The 24,876-nt window shown below is 52.5% G+C and overlaps 5 protein-coding genes across 5 annotated transcripts; 3 read left to right on the top strand and 2 right to left on the bottom strand.

Moving 5' to 3' along the window:
• Positions 1 to 2,461: 2,461 nt before the first annotated feature.
• On the top strand, positions 2,462 to 4,525 carry SCP_1303930 (Altered inheritance of mitochondria protein; the record flags this gene model as incomplete). Its single annotated transcript, XM_027763688.1, has 4 exons — positions 2,462 to 2,489; positions 2,547 to 3,175; positions 3,472 to 3,532; positions 3,582 to 4,525. The coding sequence occupies 4 exons, from the start codon at positions 2,462 to 2,464 to the stop codon at positions 4,523 to 4,525; spliced, it is 1,662 nt and encodes a 553-aa protein (XP_027619489.1).
• A 617-nt stretch (positions 4,526 to 5,142) lies between these two features.
• On the bottom strand, positions 5,143 to 11,464 carry SCP_1303920 (hypothetical protein; the record flags this gene model as incomplete). Its single annotated transcript, XM_027763687.1, has 17 exons — positions 5,143 to 5,244; positions 5,309 to 5,584; positions 5,644 to 5,830; positions 5,894 to 5,908; positions 5,964 to 6,096; positions 6,161 to 6,276; positions 6,340 to 6,470; positions 6,526 to 6,854; positions 6,932 to 7,209; positions 7,293 to 7,372; positions 7,422 to 7,451; positions 7,489 to 7,577; positions 7,634 to 7,715; positions 10,183 to 10,485; positions 10,541 to 10,873; positions 10,940 to 11,365; positions 11,414 to 11,464. The coding sequence occupies 17 exons, from the start codon at positions 11,462 to 11,464 to the stop codon at positions 5,143 to 5,145; spliced, it is 2,961 nt and encodes a 986-aa protein (XP_027619488.1).
• A 1,706-nt stretch (positions 11,465 to 13,170) lies between these two features.
• SCP_1303910 (hypothetical protein) lies at positions 13,171 to 14,461 on the bottom strand (the record flags this gene model as incomplete). Its single annotated transcript, XM_027763686.1, has 4 exons — positions 13,171 to 13,542; positions 13,602 to 13,733; positions 13,800 to 14,288; positions 14,345 to 14,461. The coding sequence occupies 4 exons, from the start codon at positions 14,459 to 14,461 to the stop codon at positions 13,171 to 13,173; spliced, it is 1,110 nt and encodes a 369-aa protein (XP_027619487.1).
• A 3,463-nt stretch (positions 14,462 to 17,924) lies between these two features.
• Positions 17,925 to 19,077, top strand: SCP_1303900 (hypothetical protein; the record flags this gene model as incomplete). Its single annotated transcript, XM_027763685.1, has 2 exons — positions 17,925 to 18,059; positions 18,109 to 19,077. 2 exons carry the CDS (start codon positions 17,925 to 17,927, stop codon positions 19,075 to 19,077), a joined length of 1,104 nt encoding a protein of 367 aa, XP_027619486.1.
• Positions 19,078 to 22,018: 2,941 nt separating this feature from the next.
• SCP_1303890 (hypothetical protein) lies at positions 22,019 to 23,303 on the top strand (the record flags this gene model as incomplete). Its single annotated transcript, XM_027763684.1, has 4 exons — positions 22,019 to 22,135; positions 22,192 to 22,674; positions 22,741 to 22,872; positions 22,932 to 23,303. The coding sequence occupies 4 exons, from the start codon at positions 22,019 to 22,021 to the stop codon at positions 23,301 to 23,303; spliced, it is 1,104 nt and encodes a 367-aa protein (XP_027619485.1).
• Positions 23,304 to 24,876: the final 1,573 nt, after the last annotated feature.

Raw genomic sequence — 24,876 nt, 5'->3', positions numbered from 1 at the left:
AGAAGTGCAGTGCATAAACACATGACAGTCGCATACGTACCTATGGAACCTGCTTGCATTCTCAAGAATTAAAGCAAAGATAATTGCAGAGGTAGACGTCGGATGATCAAGACCAACATAGAACGTAATGAGCAGAGGACATGGTTGACGAGAAGAAACGAACCAACGAAGCTGGTCGCAACCATGCGAATAGTTTTGAGCGAGAAAGTACTGACGGCCAGAGCTCAGGATAGCACCGAGACTACTCGTCGAGTAGAGTACGCTCTCGCTAAAGATACCGTCACAGGTCGCAGCACAACAGCGTCTTGGAACGTTGCGCATCAGGACAGATCGCTTTGGTACCGGAGGAATAAATAATTGTTGTTGAGATGAAGAGACAGTCGCGCGCAGCTCTGCTGGATGCATCGCTGGACTCCTTCCACCCCTGTGAGTGCATGGTAAGTATCGTGCGGCTACAACAGGTGGCCTGGATGAACTCGTACCGGTCGTGGGCGGGTCAGGACCTGCGAGACATGCATCACAGACAGGGCGCTCGTTTCGTTGTTTGAAATATACAGAGTGAAATTTGTTGCGTTATGCCCACTCCCTGCGCACTGGAATAGGGTGTTTCACCATGAAAGATGCAGCAGACACAAATCTCTTTGTTGGTGCCCTTGGCGAAGGAGCCAACGCGTACACAAGTACCAATGGTGATGGGTCCGTGTGTGCGGGAAAACAACCGACCATGGTGGGTTAACAGCCGGGCGAGTGCGTTGGCATCGTATCCCATTGGATTTCCGTGAGCGGTCTGCCCAAGGCAAGGCATCAACAGGCCACCTTTTGTGACATCAGAGGAACGGGGAAGTGGGACGTAGAGTCAGCCTAGACATTTCAGGATTGGGTTCGGCAAATCTGCTGTAGAACGAAGTGGTTTATGCGCCACGTGGAAAGCAAGGAGCCAAAAAAGCAGTGGAGATGGAGACATAGTGAAGGAAATGGTTGCACAAAAAGCTCAACATCAGTTCGGACTCCGGAGAGCCTTGAGTTGGACGGCATAATAAGCGAACCACGCAGGTTGCGGACATGGTGACAGCGTCTATCATGCATTGTTGTCCCGTCAACGAAGGTTTGTTTCGGAAGGTGCTCTCGAGGCTGTGCATGAGGAACTGGACGATTAGTCTCCCAAAGGCAGTGACTGGGTAGCTACTCTCAAGTTCGTACCTCTGGATATCCTATGGTTATTGCGCGACAAATAATAAGGGCTGGTCAGGCGTATTTTTGTCATTCCGCCAAACATATAGCCTTGTACGGTGCACGAGCTGTATCAGGTCTGTTTTTGGAAGTGAAGCCTTTTCGCCCACGTGAGTTTCAGTAACAGTGTGACTCACGCTCACCGCCTAACCGTGCGCTCTCCGGGCTCATCGGCGATTTCGTGGCGGCGCTCATTGTGGCGGGTTGCGTCGGCGACGCTGGACGCGTTGAGCGCGAAGTCGGGAATGGCAAATTTAAGGAAAATATTCTTTGTAGATACCTTTGGATCTTAGTACATAGTTGGAGTTGAGCATAAATTAAATATTCAGTTCATTAAAGTCCAAACCAAGGAATAGTCACAGCATGCCTCCTTTTAGGCTAGGTTCAGATGAGGCCGTTGTAGGAGTATAAAAAGAAGCATTTCACACCGATAAATGGACAAAGATTGATATTGCGCGGCGACGGGTAGGTGACCAGCATTGTGCTCAGCCACCACTAGGAAAGTCGGCCAAATTAATACTTACTGTGCATTTTCCCGAGGCTCTACAGGGCTTCACAAATGCTAAATTAAACTCTTGAAAGCTGGTGACAAAAACCGGAGCTCATCAGCAAAATTCATCACATGACCGTCGTCGGAGACGGTGGGCGCGATGACACCGACCCGACGCACAACAGCGAGAACGGGCGGGACGGCGGGCAGTCCGGTGAGCGCCAGGCTGCGCCGGTGAGAGCGGCGGAAGCACGTCACGGTGTTACCTAGGATCACGCCCGCAAATACTCTTCGCTTCCAAAAACAGACCTGATACAGCTCGTGCACCGTACCTTGGGAATGCTAAAATCATCTACGAAATCCGTGGAATAATATCAGTAATTGTACCAATTCGAAACGCCTCAGCGATATAAGCGTGGTAATCCTGGCGGAATATTTCCACCGATCATACGGACTACATGGTTTGGCAAAAGACCGTTTCACGTTTAAATTTCACTCACTGATCAGTGAGTAGATCGGGCCGCGGAGGATGAGCGGCTGATATAAGCGCCGAACATTTCCCTTGCGCAAGCTCGGCCGGAAGATCAGCACTGAACGTGCGCCGTGCGTGTAAGCGGCCTACCGCTAGGTTTATTTTCGTCTCAATATTGATTTCGAACGGGATTTCACGGATGACAGGCAGTCTGAGAAATTGGAGCTGAGCACTCATTGACGACTCCTCGGGTGGCAGAAGTATCTGGTATGCCACTGCCATCGCTTTCGATATCAGGTATGTCATCTCTGCATAGTCTTGATCTACCCACAATAGTATTGATTCAACTCGTAGATCTCAAAGGTAAGGCACTCCAGGCCAAGGATTACAGCACAGCTCGGATCTCTCGCCTCTCCAGTCCCGCTACCAAGAACCTGAGTTGGGACACCTCGAAGCCTCCTCCGCCCCCGCCTCCACTCAAGAAGCCGGAGAAGATCGTCCATGCGAATGCCCAACCTCCACCGCCGGCCCATCCGAGCTCCCGACCATCATCACTCGATATTACGAGACCCACTGTCACGGTACACGCAAGGACACCCAGCAATCTCAAGGAGTCCACCCCCGCTCCCTCTCCAGCCCGCGCTGTACCTGTGAGACCGCCACCTGTCTCCCGGCGGGAAACACGCCCGGACAGTGCGACCTCTCCCAGCTTGTCGCGATCGCAGTCAATTCAGAGCGACCGGCAGAGAGAGGTGGACAGGATCGACTGGACCAATCTATCCGCAGAGGACAAGCAGGTGTTCTTCAGCTGGCTGGATGAGTTCTTTGAGCGGTATCTTAACAGGCCTATACTGGCGAAGAACCCTCAAGACGCCGTCGAGAATGAGGAGGATCCACCTTCTGTGCAATCCATATCTGCAAGTGCGGCTCGGGCTCCTGCGCGCCCAGCGCCTCCAAGTGCATCTCCGGCCAATACACGACCGGTACGTACACATTCAGCTAAAGTTCTCTGCACCAGTTCCAATGTATTCCTCGATCGTTGGTCAAACCATCCTGAGAATCGGCCAGTATCTGAGCTCAGTTAGGGCTGGTAATAATGGGCTCACTCAAAGTGTTGATCAGTGACGTGGCTTCAGACTATAGAGAAGCGAATGGGGCAGGTCTAAAGGATCTTTTTCCTTTAATGTTAGAAGTACGGGGGATGACGTGCAAGTTGTTGCAGGAGCATGTGCTCCGGCCCTCAATTCGTACTCAATGGCAACTCACACGTCCTCCGTAGCCCGCGATTAGCATGTCTACTCGGCCTAAACAACCATCGCCCCAACCTTCCGCTTATGACGGTGCGGACATTTTCTAACGATGCACCATCTGATACTTAACATCTTCTAGGATCCAGCGATGCACTGACATCGTACCCTGCACCGACACTGACAGGCTGTGCGGCCCTCGATCTGGCCCAGTACTTCACGCCTTCCACACACTGGGACTCCTCGTGGTACACGAACACCAGCCCGATGCCCCCACCGTTGCAAGGGAATGGTGAGATCGCATTCACCGCGGCGTGGGAGATGCACGGCAGCTCCAAGACGCTCTACGCCGGCGTGATCTTCGCGGATCTGAGCATGTGCTGGTTCTCTGTGCAGTTCTCCACGAGCACACAGTCGGATCCGAACGACTCCCGCGGTGTGAGGCGCGGCGCGCAATACCTCCCGTGCCCTGCGGCGATGGACCATGCGGCACTCGTGGAGGCGCACGAGACATATGGAGAGACGGTCGCGGGGTTCGCGGAGAGCTTCGAGGGAACAGGCGAGTTCTGCGGACGTGGGGAGTGCTGGGACCTTGCGGACGGCGCGCTCAAATACTTTGACCAATTTGACTACGTCCCGAAGCCGGTGCCGAGCATCTCGCGCACGCACGGGCACCTGATGTTCGAGGGGAAGGTGGCGGACAAGGGGCGCGTGCAGGTGGGTCGCTGGCGGGGCGGTGACGATCGCGTGCGTAGGGGAGACATCGTTGAGTGGCGCAGTGCGCGGCTCGCGATGGGTCGCGGCGGTTCTGCGATTCTTGGGAACCCGGACCACACTGCCGTGATCGTGAGCGACGCGGTGCCTACGTGTGCCGTTGGCGATGGGATGAGTGTGACGCCTTCTGGTTTGGGGACGCTCGAGGTAGTGGAGCAGAGCGTGGGCAACCCCCCTGCGAGAGCACTCTACAATTTGGGAGGGCTCGAGGAGGGGGAGATTTGGATCTACAGACCGGTGGGTATGTTGGAGTACGTCGGTACTTTACTCGAGGCCAAATGTCCTGAGACTGTGTCTGCTCGGAGTGTATGAGCCGTTGTACTTATGTTGGAGAGTGACGTCTCGTACCAGTTGTGTGCCGCAGGGATATACAGTAGTTGAGAAATGTGTTTCATGCCGAGTGTAGCTGGTCTCCTCCGCCGTGCCGCGTTATCGTCGGGGCAAAATTAAGCGCGTGGATCACCTACTTTTTCATCCGCGTATGTATCGACAGTTGCTCTGGTGCTGACATCGTTTTGACGTATTGCTCTATAGAATAGTTAGTAGAGAAACCGTCAACTAGTAAGTCGTCGCAAGTATTGAAAAAATGTGTCGTTACTTCAGTTGGCGCGTCACACGCCATATAGCACTCCATGGAGCACTGCAATCTCCATAGAGGACGATATGGGATGTGACGTGGCTGTGGCTCAACTATGGGCTGTGGAAGGTCTTTCTTCAAAGGGCCTCGGGTAGGGTTGAACAGCCGAACAACGTAGTCTGAGCGGACTCTTCTCGATCCGCGGAAGATTCTCGTGCTTGTGCTTCTCGTAGAGGATGACTCTACTACGGTTGCGCTCAGCCGCACAGGCACGACCCTTCTTAGACGGAAGTTTGCAGTGACCTAGCGGGTCGTTCCGTTTCAGCTTCTTGCTAGGACTGGGGCAAACCCATCACTGCTCATTCTCCATATCAAAATGTTGCGCCAGCTTGTGGCGAACACGATCCTTCTTCCTGAAGGTGGCAGTACAGTCTTGATAGAGACATTCAACCTCCTAAATATGAAACAAATTAATACCAAAGTTGAGACAAAGCAACTGGATGGAATTTCATCCTCACCAACTTACTTGCAGACTTTGCTGTCCTGTCATTCTTGGATGAGCCATCAAAGCGGCCATCAGACATGGCTGTGCATTTCACTGAGCCACAGCGACCATCCGTAGGACAGCTATGGAAGTATCGGGTTACGAATTCTTCGAGGATCGGGATATTGTTCTCCGTAGAGTGAAGGGCAACCATGAAGAGCACATGGAAAAAACTCTCGAGCTCGTCGGCAACAGTAATTGGACCATCCGGATGGTTCAGCGAATGAACCGCCACGTACGCCTGAGTACCCTGCACACATGAATAATCATCTGAACAGCTGTCATACCATGCCAAAAAAGCTTGCATACCGTTACGCCTTGAATTCTGATGGCTTCCTTCATGCCGTTGAGTCCATCATGCACAGGTCTGGAGAGTTCCCAATCACACAACATTCCCCGCCGCTTAGCTATGCCCTGAAGTGCAGGCTTCTCGAAAATGAGAATATTCCCTGCACTGATGTCGCAATGCATCAACCCGGCCCTTTTGACTGCCTGCCTGTGCGCTAAACATCCATCATTAGGGTGAATGAGACCTCACACAAAACATCAGCAAACTCACTCTCCATGCAATCGGCTATGATCCTCACCAACTCCTGACCATCACGATGGTGACCCACTGGACAACATACCTCTTGTAGTCGAAGACTTCACTGTAGGGGGACCAGGACCGGGACGATGACCGAGACGATGACCGAGACGATGACCGAGACGATGACCGGGACGAGGACCTTGATGACGAGGGGATGAGGACCGGGACGAGCACTGATCGCCGTCCTCATTTGTTCACGAAATGTGTCGTGGTGCTCTGGCCTTGGTAAGCACAAACATCTCACTGCGTCTGAACCCTCTGCTTTCCATGGGATGGCACCAACCATATGCAGCGAAGCATTGATCTTCCCATTCGGAAGTACCACCTGCCCAGCAAGACACTCCGGTTTGTCGCTGCAATGTCTCTTCAGTGCATCCCCACGCGTATAAGGATGTTTACACGACGGGCACACCCACTGACAATGCTCGTGCGCCAGCCAATGCGTCACCATGTATCGCATCCGGTCTGCCTCGTGCTGTTTACCATCACTCCGCCACACCCAGTCGCAGTCGTGGTACAGGCAGTACCAGACCTGCACTGACCCATCCTGCAATCCATGATATCAGATTGGTGAACTTGGAGACTGGAAGAACATTGCTCACTATAGTCTCCTCTCTCAGGTGTTGCTCCTCCTCCGGGGTCGAGGTTGGTACAGCAGCCTTCTTCATCGTCCGCGCCCTCCTTGCGCGCCTGTGAGCTTGAGCGGATGTGGTACATCTTGGCGCAGTGCTCCCTGCCAGACGGGACGGCCCAGCGACAGGCCCGAGAGACTTCCAGTTCGGGATGAAGTCCTCGTCGTCGTCCTCCTGCTTACGTCGATGCTTCCTGGGCCGCGATGGGCCCGCTTCACTCTCCTCGGATGTTGACAACTCGTCATCTAGACTGGGTGATTCGAAGCTGGCTTCTCGCTTCCGCCTGGAACGAGAATGCCCTGCCCGTGGCTTGCGAGATTAGAAACGTTGATGTTAGTATAGGAGGTAGGTTAACCTAAAAAAGTGAAGGGCATACCTGAACTTGTGTGAAGGGCGGCAGCGGCGACAATAACGACATAGATGAAGACGGCGAATATGTTGCCCAGGATAAAGGGGATGATGACGGGGACGAGGGGGACGAGGACCGGGACAAGGATCATGACGATGACCGTGATGATGACAGGGTCGAGGACCAGGACCAGGACCGAGACGATGACCGAGACAATGATCGAGATGAAGACCGGGACGAGGACCGCGATGACGACGGAGAAGAGGACCGGGACGAGGACGGCGAGGATGATGAACATGGCGGCACTGACATTGTGGAGGACGCAGCGCCATCCTCAGTCATTTCATCCCATTCCGCACACAACTCCGAATGAATTCGCGCGACGCACGCGTCAATGTTCTCCGTCTCCTCGACATAAACTGCCGATTTCGGCATATCCACGTTCAACACCCCGGCCAACCAGTCCAACTGAAGAAATTGAGTACCCTGAATTCAAACCCCGATGACAAAGACGTACCCGTGGAAGTAGCGTACCGTCGTCGTCGTACTGGAGAGGGTTCAGTATCATGAAAGACATGCTTCACCAAATAGACGGAGAGCGGGAGTGAATGGCTGAGGAAATCGAATGCAATCACATGGAAGTTCCTGCGCTTTATCGACAGAGTGTCACAGTCTGGGGAATCCCATAATCATTAGTTTCCCCACGAACGTAATGAATGTTCAACGTACACAGATGAGGTGCATTCACGATACCTTTGGTGTTGTCTTTCTTTGTGACACCGTAAATAGCGAGGATCCTAATGCGAGAACACTGATAAATGAATGAGCGTCGCAAGAGATCGGTTAGGACATGGTCGTAGATACTGACCATACTAATATGCCGGGAACAAAACTTTGACGGTGAAGTAGGAAATGGGAGGCAGAAATCGTTCCAGAGACAGACGGTGTTTGAAGACGGGTTGAAAGAAGTCGTTCCCTCGCCCGCGTTAAATGTCAAGCTTCAAACAAAGAAACATAAAGCACCATTGTGAACCATATACGGAGACTCGAAACCATTGTGTGCATGTAGGCGTTCGAGTACAAAGAAACTGGGTGGAGAATGTAGACTAGTACTTTTCCGAGCACGTCGAATCACCGTCATCACAAGGGAAACAGCATTGGCGGCAGGACTGGAAGTGACTGTCACCACTCTTCATTGAATGCAAGTACGCGGGGGAAATGCTTAGCTCCAGATAAAGTGGTGAGGGAGGTGCGCTGATGGGTCGTTCCTGCGCTCAGTAATGATCGCTCCTCCGCGACAGTAAATAGGCCCTAAGTGAATGAATATGTCTGAGTGATAACCATCGTTGTACGAAAGACCGGTAAGTGGGAACAAAGATTTGGCGGCTGCTCGAAAAGCGGTATTGTGCTTCCATTCTTCCCTGATAAGCGAACGTTCGTCAAAGAAACACAGAATGGAGAGGCATGTGCGCAAAAAATCAACGCTCTGAAGCGCCTTGGCTGCTTGCTGCCGCAAAACTGACATGGAAACCACGCGGCAAAGATTCGACATTCATCTCTCCCACTAACAAATGGCTTAGTAGGCAGCCTTAAATATGCTACATGCACTCACCGTGGACGGTACATATGTTCTATAGGCGAGAATAGTGCACTAGCTGCAAAACAGGGTCGATGGATGCCGAATTATAAAGAGCACGTCAACGCGCCCATCCATTACAATGACGGAGTAACATTGACGAATTCGGGGTTGACGATGGTCCACCGCAAGATCTTTCAACTTGGTGATCTATGATAACGAAAATGTCCTCCTGCTCCTAACAAATATCTGGAAGACTCTCCACCAGGACATGAGGCAAGTACATGAGTGCTGCCTCAGACGGGTACGCCAGTCTGCAGCACGGAACAATGGAATTCTACAGCATGAACCAGTACCATGCTACACAGAGACGACTATCGTGCAAACTTTGCCATCTTGCCAACTGCAGATGTGATGGAAGATCACCTCTGCGGACCAGCTCGTCAACGACGCCTCGGTCATTAGGGAAAGAGTCATCCGAAACAAAAACCACGATGAAAAGTAGAAATGCCGGATGAAATCACTTTGAATGAAGATACACACACGACGCACTTACTGCGCATTAAATGGACAGTAGCAAGAAGAGACGCTCGTTTCGCGGCAGCTTCTGCATGCTATCTTTCAAATATCATTCCTTCGAATCTCAGACAGTGCGGCCGCAACCAGAGCTAGTGGGCGTGGGACATTCCACTGTTTTCACTGACCAGCGAGGTGGTGACAAGAGGAACACATCAAAGAAGAAAGGTAGGAACCGCACACTCACCATGCACAGAAATGTCGAGCTAATTTCTAGCGAACTTAGTCTTCGTCACATGTACACACATCTGCTCTGGTAAACGACGGTGATCGTAGTCCTGCGAGGTGTATATGTATTAGAGTATGCAGTTCAATCCATCAGCAGATGAAGGACAATGGGCAGAGTCTCATCGAGACAGAAGCACAACGAACAGGTGAACATTGAAGAAGGCACGAAACCACATGAACTGACGTATCCATGTAGCCTAGCGAGTTTCGCACTCACAGCTACCACCATCGAATTACGACATACACGTCCAACACAATTCACGCAGCATTGTATTGAACAGTGGACCAGGGATCAACGATACGTACTGCATGTTGAGGCGTGAACAGAATGTGCCCCGTGCAACTATGGTGGGGGAGAAATGCAAGGGCTCACCGTCCGACCATCACCAACAACACAGCCCACCACAGTAGATAACTCGGCTCGGAAGTGACACACCAATATGCGTTGAGGCTGGACATTTGAAACTTTTCGCAGATAATCTGACAATGTCTGAGGTTGGCTGTCCTTTGTTTAACGGAGCGGACCATGACAGACATCGTCGCACGCCACTCAGTCGCAGACACCGTGGTTGGAGGAAGAGTTGATAAACACACGTGATGCTACTGTGTCGCGCTCCCGTGACAACAAAGTGCAAACCTCAAACAAAACGCGTATCGCCAGGTCAAAAGAATTATAAAAAGCGACACAATGTCAACAGCGCTAGGATAAAATACAGCACAAATATATATCAGATAAGTTACATCCAACCTGCCCAGTCAGTACCAGTCAATCATGCGTATGTCTATGTTTGCATGTCATTGGCTTTTCGGGGTCGATGCCGTGTTCCCGCCGGAGCTCTAACAGCACTTCACGAAACGGGTCGTGGTGCTCTGGCCTTGGTAACCGCAAACATCTCACCGCATCCGAACCCTCTGCTTTCCATGGGATGGCACCAAACATATGCAGCGAAGCATCGATCTTCCCATTCGGAAGTACCACCTGCCCAACAAGACACTCCGGTTTGTCGCTGCAATGTCTCTTCAGCGCATCCCCACGCGTATAAGGATGTTTACACGATGGGCATATCCACTGACAACGCTCGTGCGCCAGCCAATGCGTCACCATGTGTCGCATCCGGTCTGCCTCGTGCTGTTTACCATCACTCCGCCACACCCAGTCGCAGTCGTGGTACAGGCAGTACCAGACCTGCACTGACCCATCCTGCAATCCATGATATCAGATTGGGGAACTTGGAGACTGGAAGAACATTCCTCACTATAGTCTCCTCTCTCAGGTCCTCATCCTCTTCCGGTGTCGAGGTCGGTACAGTAGCCTTCTTCATCGTCCGCGCCCTCCTGCGACCTCGAGTAGATGTGGTACGTCTTGGTGCAGTGCTCCCTGCCAGACGGGACGGCCCAGCGACAGGCCCGAGAGACTCCCAGTTCGGGATGAAGTCGTCGTCGTCATCCTCCTGCTTGCGTCGATACTTCCTGGGCCGCGATGGGCCCGCTTCACTCTCCTCGGATGTGGACGACTCGTCGTCTACACTGGGTGATTCGAAGCTGCTGGCTTCTCGCTTCCGCCTGGAACGAGAAGGCCCTGCCCGTGGCTTGCGAGAATAGAAACATCGAGGTTAGTATAGGAATTGGTTAACCAAAAGAAGTGATGGGCATACCTGATGTTGTCTCGACGGCGATGGCGAAGATGAACTTGATGAGCACGAGGACGACCGGGACGAGGACCTAGATGAAGACCGAGACGGGGACGGAGAGGATGACCGGGAAGACGACCAGAAAGACGACCGGGATGACGACCGAGACGACGACCGAGATGAGGAAGGAGACGAGGACACCGACGAGGACAGGGACCAGGACCGTGACGACGAGGGGGATGACGGCGAGGACAAGGACGACGATGAACAGGGCAGCGTTGACATTGTGGAGGACGCATCGCTGTCCTCAGTGGTTTCGTCCCATTCCGCACACAACTCCGAATGAATTCTCGCGACGCACGCGTCAATGTCCTCCGTCTCCTCGACATAAACTGCCGATTTCGGCATATCCACGTTCAACACCCCAGCCAACCAGTCGGGAAGACCCAACTGAAGAAAATGAGCACCTGAATTCAAACCCAGATGACAAAGACATACCCGTGGAAGTAGCGTACCGTCGTCGTCGTACTGCAGAGGGTTCAGTATCATGAAAGACATGCTTCACCGAATAGACGGAGAGCGGGAGTGAACGATTGAGGAAATGGAACGTGGAAAATCTGACGCCTTGCGCTGCACCGCGCTCGCATTTATATCAGCGTGGCCCACCCGTCGTGCCTTCCCATGCAACATGCGCTCGATTACCATTGTCCCGTCCCTTTCTTTGCCTCTGTCCAGGATGTGATGCGCCCACAATACGATACACGCACCGAGTAGATCAGGCCCCAGATCCGCCTAATCCGTTCAATTGGTAGGGCCCACCAGCGTGGTCACCGGGCGCCGCCGACATTCCGAGCTTCTAGCGGGACCGTCTGCCAATCCGCTCACGGATGCACCCTGGGAAAAGAACCTCCACCACCCGCGGCTTGTCCTCGCCACTCCGAGGCTTCGGCTGCCTAGTTCCGCCATTGTCCGCCCCGACAAACTGGCCTGGCGATCCTGCTCCACTGCGATATCCATTTCGTCACAGTGATTTCCATCAGCCCGGGGCTAACGAACACAAGAAGGACCATAATGGGCCATGAGAACTCCGTCGCTTGCGACGTTTGATCCACCCGAACCAGGGAAATCAACCCGTAGGACGTGCTCTGGATCAGACGAACGCACCACCTCGCTCCCCTTGGGGAACGCCAGAAAATAGTGTCGTGATGTTTGCCTACAGAAGCTGAAACCTACCCTCTTTTCGAGCCAGATGGCGGTGGGTATGAACGCCCGTAGTCGAGAGTCAGCAACATCGACGATGACCAGGATGTCGAGTAAGAGGTGCCAGAACTGTCATTGAACGAGATGCCATTCGAATTCGACGGCAGCCAAGAAGAGACCTGATAGCTCATAGGCATAAGGCTATAACGGGATCAGACATGCATCCGTACGCATTGGGGAAAAATCAGGTGGGAGAAGTCCCGTACCTCTTCGTCCATTGCAAGTGAACGCACTTCTCAGGTAAGACCCGCGGTGTGAGGGTGTCTGCAGTGCTCCAGGCGATATCAATCGTGTAACAGTTGGTCAGTGTGAATAGGCGACATCCGGTGTCACTGTAGCTTCGAAATGAATCGAACATTGCGGCACACGAATCGCGAGATTGAGAACGCACTCGTCTGAAATGGAACAAAATGCGATTTCGCCAGTGAATAACAGCTGAAATCACAGACCAAAGCTCTAAAGCAAGTCATCATCGGCACAAGTATGACGTTCGTAGTACATGTGCCGATGAGGATTTGCTTCCGACTCAGAAGGCAATATCCATACTACGCGGTCTTATCCGAGGACTATTGCCTTCGAAAAGAAGACGAATCCTGTACGAAGTCAAAGTGGACCAACTGGAAATGCGTACACCAAGTGCTGGCGAACCAAGTTCGTGACAGCTGGATGGACTGCGGAGGAATCGCCTCGTGATGCGACTCCATCATCCATTCCTCCAGTTTGCTGTTATCCTTCCGCAGAATGCTGAAGGAAAGCGAGTATCTCGAGACTGAACAACTTGGCACTACGGCTGTCGGCGTACATGATCATGTCATGATGGTCAAGCTCAGTGCGGTCGCGATCACGTGTCGCCATTCTTCCGCTCTGATGCACGCGTCCAGACTCGGAGACATATCATCAGAGAGAAAACAACTCGTAGCATTGAAAGCGAATAATATAAACAATAATAATATCGACAACGAGAAGAGGACAGAGAAGAGAACACGACTGCTGCGTCAATTTGGCGACCATGGCTCCACCCCGAGCTCCTCCCGTAACATGGTTAACTCTTGCTCCAAGGGGTCCCTGTGCTCAGGGAGTGGCGCACGCAACCTCCGTAAAGGCCCTTTCCTGTGCCACGGATGCTTAAACGCCATGCACGCATTGTAGTCGATGATTCCATCCACCCGTCGCGGTGCCTTCGCGTTGCACTGAGGGAATAGGTTGCAGTGTCGCCTCAGCCCATCTGGCCGCGACAGCAATTTCCTGCATGTGGGACAGTGCCACAGTTTGTTCTCTCCCTCGAAGTGCTCCGCCAACATGTGGCGCTCCCGAGACTTCACGGTCCCCTTCAGCTGACAGCTCTCCACCAAGCACACCACCGTGCGCTGGAGAAGGAACCGGTCAGCGCTGTTGGGTGTACGAGGTATCCGAATTGAATATGCACCTTCTCCCTTCCCACCTTCGTCCTCTGCGCTGTCTTATTCTTCACAAGACGCTGGCGCTTTCTCGGAGGTTGACTCCCCATTCGTCCTTCGCCGGAAGGGACTACGCTATGAATCTTCCTTCCAGTCTGGCGCTGTAAAGTCGCACAGATAGAAGAAACGTTAGAGCACGGAATAGGAGCATGAATAGATCAACCTACCTTCTTATGGTCTACGTACGCTTCCTCCGCGGCCACGTCAACGTACTCTTCATCATCTTTGTCCTCTTTGTCCTCCTCCCCCTCCTCCTCCTTTTCCCGTCCACTTTCCACTTCCACCTGCATATCCTCTTCTGGTTCCGGTTCCTCTTCCTCCTCCTCTTCCTCCTCTTCCTTCACCGGCACATGGTAGTCACCATGTTTGCCTACCTCGGCCTCCTTCTCCTCCTTGCCGTCCTCGTAGTCGTCGACCTTGTCCTCATGTTCGTCTTCGTCTTCGTCTTCGTCTTCGTCTTCGTCTTCGTCTTCGTCCTCGTCGTCATCATCCTCGTCGTCATCGTCATCATCCTCATCCTCGTCGTCATCATCCTCTTCTTCCTCGTTGTCGTCATCTTCATCGTCCTCTTCTTCCTCCTCCTCTCGCTGCCGTTTTCCCAGCACAGCTTCAACCGGCTCTTCAAATGTTGGCAAAGGGTCCGGATCATCGAAGACCTGCGTCAAAGTTTCAGTCCACCGCCCACAAAGTGTTCGCAAACATAATGCCTTACCTCCACTGGTTCAAAGACTACGTCCCCGTTCTCAAACCGTTCTATCAAGTCGATATACTCTGTCACTCCTCCGTACATCAAACCCAGAGCCTGTGAGTAGGCAAAGAAAGCGTCCATCGTGGGTATAGTTTGGGCGGTGTGAGTTGAAATATGGACGCCGAAGTTCGAAACTTCGCAAGTTCGCAGGGTAGAGCGTGTTGGGATGAGGGGCACCGCCGGCACTATTTATGTTTTCGGGAAGGATAAACGTTTCGCGGTGTCCAGCCGCGTGATGAGCATGATGCCGAGTATTCTATTGGATATCGCACAGATCAATGCATTCCGATGTTCCCGCCGAGAACGACTGAACACACCAAACGAACGTCCAAAAATGGCAACGCACCTCGCCCATTGTTCATGACGTGGCCACCAGGCCCGTTGCCGGCCATGTGAGAGAGCTCCTTCACAGTGACGATGAGGCTGGGGTAGGCATCCTACCCCTGGATTTTCTCCCCGCACAGGCTTCCGGCCATTGCCATTTGCAAAGCTTGTCCCAAGGGCGAAGTCCCGTATGTTCCGTTCGTGTGGTTCTCCGCCGCAGAGGTTTCGTTCAATTCCACAGGGTGTCGCGTGAGGCAGGGGGACCTGCACCCATTTCCAGATGTAACACTCACCACGGCAGAGATGCCCAGTACGTGCGTTATGATGAGCCTCAGTAGAGTCTTTGTTACCTTGAGAAGAGTCACTTTGAGAGGGCGCGGAACCAATGCATCGACGGGGAGAAATCTGGATGCTTACACCAGAAATGTCTCTCAATTACGCCGTGGCTGAAGCACTGGCTGTATCTGCCCTACAGGGTATCGTACCCTGGCGTAATACTGCTGTAACACCTTCGCCGGGTATATCCAGGGTATCCTTCTGGAACAGAACGAGAAGCCTGACATGTTGGAAATCAGGACACTGTCGTTTACGCCTCGTGAAAATCGCAGGAAGAAGACGTAGCCTTGGCTTTCTGACCTTCCAGCTAGTGAACACGATCCAGAAAGCACAACGAGCTGGCGACCTGATTCTCTGCTTCGTCTCACAAGCGCGTCATGTCTTCACTCCTGACAGCAGATAAAATGTAATTGCGTCTGTGAGACAAAGAACGTACCTGTGTATTCCAGCGGAAGATGGTAGGCAGTGATCTATGTAAAAATGCGTCACCGTCGACATTCCATGATGCTTAAACGGCTCTCCGTGGTAGTCAACTCCAAGAATATTACCTGAAGAGAAGGCGGAGGAACGGACGTGGCGCCGTAGTCCAGGGCGTGGGTCCTGATCATCACCAGCTTCCAAGTACGGAAAGCTACTAGAAATACGCAAACGACGGCATGAACAACTTGAAGAACTCGATGTCTATTCGCGCCGCTTCATCCAGATCATAGACAGATGGTTGTCGAGAGAAACAGAATCAGCGCCCAAAGGCAGAACTTCAAAAAGTAGCCTATCTACGTACACCAGGAGCGATCAGTCAAATCTGATCGGGGGGCCGCTGAGGGATCGCTGGCCAATTGAAACCGAAAGTGGGAATCTGCAGCAGGAGCTGAGCAAGTGGAGTCAAGAGGAATCGCCCGAAAGCTCAGATCCTGATCGGGAAGACTAACTCGCGAACCTTTAGCCATTAAATTTGATGTATGTTGATCTTAATAGCAACTTGGACGAAGTAAAATTTTAGTCAAAATATGGCCGCGGCTATGTCTAGTTGGTAGCGAGCTACGGGATGAAGGTCATAACGCAGACTGTTCAAACTCGACTTAGCTTATCAGCAAGGAATAGATCGGTACGATATCGATGGGGGCATCCCCGGAATCCTCCGTTAGCAGGCCATCTGAGGGTACAATATTTGCATGTCGTACTTCAGATGGCAATCGTACAGTAGTTTAGCGGAGGGGTTGTATTTTCGATGAGAACTTAGGAGGAAGAGTTCGGGGAGAGATTGGTGTGTAGTTTAGAGGTGTATAACTTGGAGGGCGGTTTAGGAGGAAGATTTCATGGTGTAGTGTAGACGGCGGTATTAAGTATAGTTTAGAGGACAGATCAACGGCACCTCTTCCGGCATACATGTTACAATGGACCTACGAAGGCGAGTTGTGATCGTCTGCTTTATTCCAGGTCTCCGATCGTCACTCGATCAGGACAGACCCCCGCGCAGAGGTGTCTCCACGTCAACATTGCACCTGAGGAACATCTCCAATGCCGATTCAAGGTCGCCAGCAGCCGTAAGATGTCCCGTACGGCTTCTCATCCATGGACGCTATTCTTCTGTGTCCAGTGCAGCTGAAGTCAGAGTGTGAGGTAATAATCAGGAGCATGGAAACAGACGCACATAGCACTCCATGAATGTCTATATTGTGTAGCCTTTAGCGGTCGGACGCCGAACATTAACAGGAATAGCAAACGCTGATGGCGGATAGAGAGGGTTAGGGGCCGGACCCGCACAATGAACGATATGCGGATGTGATGGTGGACTGACTGGTGCTGGAGAGCGAAGTTAGGAGTTCTACAGGCACCCGTTCCGGCATTTATAAATGCTGGGAGCCGTGGCTGTATGCTCCTTCATACTGAGGACATCTCAGTAAAGGGTGCGTTCTTGTCTGCACGCCTCACGGTCAACGTGCCTCGTGTCCGTGGCTGAAATCCGCGTCCGATGCCACCGCCATATCGAGCGTGGCCTGGTTACGGAACGAACCTGCACAGGGATGAAGGAACATCTCGACATCTGCAAGCCAGCGGTTGCTGGCACTGCGCAGTGAGCGAGGTACCTCGTGCTGTTGGAGGTTTGAGTGTCTTGAAAGAGGATATCTCAAACCCACAAAAGCAGCCCATCCTCCATGAACGGTGTATTCGCAGGCGTCGAATAAACTGGAGATGCTGAGCATTGGAATGTCTCCCAAATGACGCTGGATGCTAGGGGACCTCAGGTACAAACATTCGTATTAATTGCGGATCCAAAAGACAGGAAGCGACAGACCCTTACCACGCGTCGCGGTACAAGCTTTTGTCACATCCAATATCGTGGACACGCGGTCTCACAGCCGCTCGCAGGACTTCGACAACTTCACGGGCGTCGCGGTCTCTGTCTGTGCACGCTGGCTCAAATGGTGCAGTCAAGACCATTATCAATTATCATACTGCACGTGCTTGTGTCCGTACTTATCTGTGGGGCCCGAAGAAGACAAAACCGCAATTGGAGATTTGGAGCGACGCGCCAGGCAGGTGGTGCGATACAGTGTGCAACTCGACTGCCTCGACCACCTAGACAGAGACAGACATTTTTCTGCAAGACACTAGTACTGGAGAGTTCTGTGCATGTCGGCATAGATCGCGACGCAGCGAAACACCTGGAAAAGTAGAGAAATTGGCGTCGGCAAAGTCCGAAAGCTTTAGCCAGGGGCGAGCACGCTGGAGCCGCCTGATCGTTCTCATCATCGAGCACGCCTGCTCCTCGGATCCCTCCATTAACCATCGCTGGCGATATACACTCTTCATTTTGCTGGCTGGAAACGCCGTGACATCTTTCTCGCAGGACAGCACGTACACCTTTGAGGCGGGGCACTCGATGCCAACGGTTCCTTCCAGTCTGGCATGTGTCTCCCACCACTTCGGTATCGACGACGTCAGCGGACCCACACCAGACCCTGAGCTCGATGATGTCGTCTTAGTTCCCGCAGAGTCTGGAAACGCAGTGACGACAGTAAGCAACTGCTATCTGGCTACCGGCCCATCCTAACCTCATGGTGCAGACCTCGCCAGAACCGCCAGAACCTACCGTCAAGCCCCATATTTCTCTTGGGAACCTGACACTGCACTCACCTTCATCCATCATGGGCACCCCATTCGACCTCTCACCGCGCTTCGAGTATCCGTTCCCCCCCAATGTCGACCCCGCCGAGCACACCCTGCCCGCGACAATGCCCACGATGCCCACCTTCTCCTCCTCACTCGTGTCTTTCCCCGCATCTTTCCTCTCAGTGCCGTTACCGCAACTTCCGATGCCGAGCACGCGCGCAGATCGCAACCACTCCCATACGCATATGCGGATGCAGACACGAGACCCGCCGATGCCGCCGGGACTGGCTAAGAAGGGGCGTGCGCCGGCTTCCTCGATTACATCCTCTCGCACACAGCGCCCCCGTTGCGAGAGTACGCCTTCCGCTTTAGAATCCGTGCGTTCACCTGCGTCTGATCTGAGGAGTCAGACGCGGGTAGTAGAGGCTAAGAGGGCTTTGGATCGGACACTCAGAGACGAGACGATGGTCGGGGAGGAAGGGGAGCCCAAAGTCGGGATTGCTAGACATTTGAAAGCGGATCAGGGCCTCGCCGTGCAACAGATTATTCCAAACCCCGTCATCGGCCCAGTCATACCGGACACAATGATGGACATCGTTGACCATGCTGCTTTTCACGATATTGTCAAGACAGTCGAGGCCAGGGTGGAGCGTGTAGTCGACTTCCAGAAATCCACAGTCGATCATCGTGTCAGCGGCTTGGTGAAGCCGATTCTCAGGTCGATTGCACCCTCGGAGACCCTCCACCACCTCCAGGATACATTATCGGAATGTGGAGGTGCTGCTCCACCTTCCACCTCTGTCTCAGACCACGACACTCTCCTTGTCATGTCTGCGGCGGTCTCCGAAGCTGTTGTAGCCTCCGATGCCTCCTGCTCCCTGTCTCGCTCACCTTCTCCCATCACCCCCGTCGGTGCATATTAGTGCGAGGCGCCAGAAACCGTTGTTCCTTCCTTCTAGTTCAATGGTTAAAAACAATTTCCGAAGGTTCTTCATCCTTTTTTTCGCAACTTGCCCTTAAGGATAAATGCACCCCTTCTGCTCAGGAGCCTTATACACGTGATCTCCTGCACTTATTTGACCCTCACTTGTTTAGCATTTAACATGCTTCATTCCACTTTCATTTCACACACTACATTTCTCATTTTTTGTCCGGTGCGGCTGGACCCTCCCGACTTGTCTCCGTCGCCTTATTACGATCATGTATTCTCGCTCATGTATCGCTCTCACTCATGCTCATGTACGCACACTCTCGTTTGGCTCGCTTTCACATTCGTCGGTCGCTCTTTGTCCTTACTTTGTTCGCTGTGCACCTGGTCGGATCCGCATATACGGAGGGTTTTACTACGGGCTGGTGGCGTTGTTTGTTGTATACACACGCACATGATTGTCTAACTACGAATCGGTTGGCTCTTTGGAACTGTATTTTATATATTCGTCGAATGATTTCAGCGTGAAATGTACATCAGAGATAGGCTCGTTAACCGGCCTCTAGTATATAGGAAGAAAGAGTCGTTCCTCTATATAGAGGCTGGATCCTCGTATGAGGGGCTTCTGAGAGGTCCCCCGTGGGAACGGCGGAGTTTGACCATGCCGACGGCGCGGCCAAAATGCGTACAAAACTTGAGATGTGAAGGAGGCAATGTGACATACGACGCATACAAAAATTTTAGCATAGCTTCCAGGAAATGAGTGGCAATTTTTTCAGCACTTTTCGCCGGCTGAACTATTGTGCAATGCATTTATTTTCCTACTGCACAGAGGGAGCTCGGCGTTCACCCGAGCAGAAGCTCGCGTCATGATCATGTGCAAATCATGTGAGGGCAAGCTGCCGTTGCGCCGACGTCAATATTCAAACTCAACGTTTCCCATGGGGGACCTCTCAGAGGCCTCTCATACGAGGTTCGAGACTACATCAGAGAGCTAGATTGGCGTCGGCGTCCAGAGCATCGATTCCTTCTTTTTGTGTGCGGATCCATTCGATCATGAGGCATAATCAGTATCTTGACGTTTAACTTGCAACATGGCTCTCCACTGATTCACATTACCTTCACCTTAGAACCTTGTTTTTCGCGGGTGAGCGTATATACTGTTCTGAAATTACTACCAATTGTTGGTCAGGCATCCCGTCCAACTTTCCAGTGCCAGCTCTCATTGCGCGCCTACGTCGGTAGCATATAGACCGTTCATGTGCTGCATGCTTATAGTAGTTGAAGCCATACCGAAGACTACCTGGCTAAAATCGTAGTCCACACTTCTATGTGGTCTCATTTTTTATATTGATCGAGTACTTCCCTCTGCTTCCGCGGCGCCTCCCGATCAAGATTGGATCTTTCCCATTCACTCCTCCTCGTCTGTAGGTTCCGTTTCCACGGTTCGTCCTACAACGCTGGATCATGGAGATGAAGACCAGCGATTCCTCAGCGGCACTGGCCGTTGTGTCCGAGTTTCCGCCGATCAAATATCGGCGACCGAAATCGCCCGGCTGCTGGACCTCTTGGGCTGATTTTGTTTCGCTTGTCCACGGTCTGTCCATGTTGTGGGTGAAGCTGGGTGAATTGATGTTGAGTTCACGTCCATTCGGTTAACTGAGGGTTGCGTATAGTTTTCAGGAGTAATACAGGGCACTCGTGGGTCGCAGTTGAATTCGACGCTGGGGATGATCAGGTCCCGCGCCGATGTTCTGGATTATGGCGCCACGTCGGCTGCTTTGGGTGCTCTTCAGGTTAGGCCGATGTTGAATTTCACAACCATGACAGAGTTCCTAGAACGTAGTCTATGATACGATCTGCATGGATCGCTGCCTGTGATCCTCTGCTGGAATAGACAGGTGTGCTCTCTCCGACAACTGGCCGATGAACGTCTACGGGGCATGACAATGACGATGCAGTTCTGAATGTGCTGCTCCATTCCGAAGATCGCAACAACATGCATCAAGGTCAGTCAATATGCCATCGGTGCCGGCACGGAGACATTGACCCCTTAATATTAATTCCCTGTTTGCATCCGCAAAGGATGTATTTCTTGACTCAGAAGGCTCCAAAACCCTTCTAATGTGAGAGGATGCTGATACAGGTAGAGACTCATCTCCATAGCAAGTGACTCTTTGACATATGAGGATGATCTCACTGATATTCACAACGGACATCTATAGTGGGGAGGACCGCCATGGTCGGTGTTATACCTGACCAAAGCGCGAAACTTTTCACGGCCCTCGGGAAACACTCCACTGCGAGGTGATCAAAAAAAGCTCTGGGGCGGAGAAGTACCACCATACGGAACGTGAAGGACTTCACTCTCGAGACTGGCTCTTTGGATGACAAAACCCGAAACTTTGAAGCAGGGAAATGGGTGTAAGGTTCCCCTGCCTCACGCGACACCCTGTGGAATTGAACGAAACCTCTGCGGCGGAGAACCACACGAACGGAACATACGGGACTTCGCTCTTGGGACAAGCTTTGCAAATGGCAATGGCCGGAAGCCTGTGCGGGGAGAAAATCCAGGGGTAGGATGCCTACCCCAGCCTCATCGTCACTGTGAAGGAGCTCTCTCACATGGCCGGCGACGGGCCTGGTGGCCACGTCATGGACAATGGGCGAGGTGCGTTGCCATTTTTGGACGTTCGTTTGGTGTGTTCAGTCGTTCTCGGCGGGAACATCGGAATGCATTGATCTGTGCGATATCCAATAGAATACTCGGCATCATGCTCATCACGCGGCTGGACACCGCGAAACGTTTATCCTTCCCGAACACATAAATAGTGCCGGCGGTGCCCCTCATCCCAACACGCTCTAACTTGCGAACTTGCGCACTTTCGAACTTCGGCGTCCATACTTCAACTCACACCACTCAAACTATACCCACGATGGACGCTTTCTTTGCCTACTCGCAGGCTCTGGGGTTGATGTACGGAGGAGTGACAGAGTATATCGACTTGGTAGAACGGTTTGAGAACGGGGACGTGGTCTTTGAACCAGTGGAGGTAAGGCATTATGTTTGCGAACACTTTGTGGGCGTTGGACTGAATCTTTGACGCAGGTCTTCGATGATCCGGATCCTTTGCCAACATTTGAAGAGCCGGTTGAAGCTGTGCTGGGAAAACGGCAGCGAGAGGAGGAGGAAGAAGAGGACGATGAAGATGACGACAACGAGGAAGAAGAGGATGATGACGACGAGGATGACGATGATGAGGATGACGACGAGGATGATGACGACGAGGACGAAGACGAAGATGAACATGAGGACAAGGTCGACTACTCGGACTACGACGAGGTCGACGACTACGGGGACGGCAAGGAGGAGAAGGAGGCCGAGGTAGGCAAACATGGTGACTACCATGTGCCGGTGAAGGAAGAGGAGGAAGAGGAGGAGGAAGAGGAACTGGAACCAGAAGAGGATATGCAGGTGGAAGTGGAAAGTGGACGGGAAAAGGAGGAGGAGGGGGAGGAGGACAAAGAGGACAAAGATGACGAAGAGTACGTTGACGAGGCCGTGGAGGAAGAGTACCTGGACCATAAGAAGGTAGGTTGATCTATTCATGCTCCTATTCTGTGCTTTAACCTTTTTTCTATCTGTGCGACTTTACAGCGCCAGACTGGAAGGAAGATTCATAGCGTAGTCCCTTCCGGGGAAGGACGAATGCGGAGTCAACCTCCGAGAAAGCGCCAGCGTCTTGTGAAGAACAAGACAGCGCAGAGGACGAAGGTGGGAAGGGAGAAGGTGCATATTCAATTCGGATACCTCGTACACCCAACAGCGCTGACCGGTTCCTTCTCCAGCGCACGGTGGTGTGCTTGGTGGAGAACTGTCAGGTGAAAGGGACCGTGAAATCTCGGGAGCGCCACATGTTGGCGGAGCACTTCGAGGGGGAGAACAAACTGTGGCACTGTCCCACATGCAAGAAATTGCTGTCGCGGCCAGATGGGCTGAGGCGACACTGCAACCTGTTCCCTAAGTGCAACGCGAAGGCACCGCGACGGGTCGATGGAATCATCGACTATAATGCGTGCATGGCGTTTAAGCATCCGTGGCACAGGAAAGGGCCTTTACGGAGGTTGCGTGCGCCGCTCGCTGAGCACAGGGACCCCCTGGAGCAAGAGTTAACCATGTTGCGGGAGGAGCTCGGGGTGGAGCCATGGTCGCCAAATTGACGCAGCAGTCGTGTTCTCTTCCCTTTCTTCTTCTAGTTGTCGGTATTATTATTGTTTATGTTATTCGCTTTCAATGCTACGAGTTGTTTTCTCTCTGATGATATGTCTCCGAGTCTGGACGCGTGCATCAGAGCGGAAGAATAGCGACACGTGATCGCGACCGCACTGAGCTTTACCATCATGACATGATCATGTACACCGACAGCCGTAGTGCCAAGTTGTTCAGTCTCGAGATACTCGCTTTCCTTCAGCATTCTGCGGAAGGATAACAGCAAACTGGAGGAATGGATGATGGAGTCGCATCACGAGGCGATTCCTCCGCAGTCCATCGCTGTCACGAACTTGGTTCGCCAGCACTTGGTGTACGCATTTCCAGTTGGTCCACTTTGACTTCGTACAGGATTCGTCTTCTTTTCGAAGGCAATAGTCCTCGGATAAGACCGCGTAGTATGGATATTGCCTTCTGAGTCGGAAGCAAATCCTCATCGGCACATGTACTACGAACGTCATACTTGTGCCGATGATGACTTGCTTTAGAGCTTTGGTCTGTGATTTCAGCTGTTATTCACTGGCGAAATCGCATTTTGTTCCATTTCAGACGAGTGCGTTCTCAATCTCGCGATTCGTGTGCCGCAATGTTCGATTCATTTCGAAGCTACAGTGACACCGGATGTCGCCTATTCACACTGACCAACTGTTACACGATTGATATCGCCTGGAGCACTGCAGACACCCTCACACCGCGGGTCTTACCTGAGAAGTGCGTTCACTTGCAATGGACGAAGAGGTACGGGACTTCTCCCACCTGATTTTTCCCCAATGCGTACGGATGCATGTCTGATCCCGTTATAGCCTTATGCCTATGAGCTATCAGGTCTCTTCTTGGCTGCCGTCGAATTCGAATGGCATCTCGTTCAATGACAGTTCTGGCACCTCTTACTCGACATCCTGGTCATCGTCGATGTTGCTGACTCTCGACTACGGGCGTTCATACCCACCGCCATCTGGCTCGAAAAGAGGGTAGGTTTCAGCTTCTGTAGGCAAACATCACGACACTATTTTCTGGCGTTCCCCAAGGGGAGCGAGGTGGTGCGTTCGTCTGATCCAGAGCACGTCCTACGGGTTGATTTCCCTGGTTCGGGTGGATCAAACGTCGCAAGCGACGGAGTTCTCATGGCCCATTATGGTCCTTCTTGTGTTCGTTAGCCCCGGGCTGATGGAAACCACTGTGACGAAATGGATATCGCAGTGGAGCAGGATCGCCAGGCCAGTTTGTCGGGGCGGACAATGGCGGAACTAGGCAGCCGAAGCCTCGGAGTGGCGAGGACAAGCCGCGGGTGGTGGAGATTCTTTTCCCAGGGTGCATCCGTGAGCGGATTGGCAGACGGTCCCGCTAGAAGCTCGGAATGTCGGCGGCGCCCGGTGGCCATGCTGGTGGGCCCTACCAATTGAACGGATTAGGCGGATCTGGGGCCTGATCTACTCGGTGCGTGTATCGTATTGTGGGCGCATCACATCCTGGACAGAGGCAAAGAAAAGGACGGGACAATGGTGATCGAGCGCATGTTGCATG

The sequence above is a fragment of the Sparassis crispa genome (genome assembly GCF_003851025.1).
Source record: "Sparassis crispa DNA, contig_000012F, whole genome shotgun sequence".
NCBI classification, from domain to species: domain Eukaryota; kingdom Fungi; phylum Basidiomycota; class Agaricomycetes; order Polyporales; family Sparassidaceae; genus Sparassis; species Sparassis crispa.
This window is presented reverse-complemented; position numbering and strand designations above follow the sequence as displayed.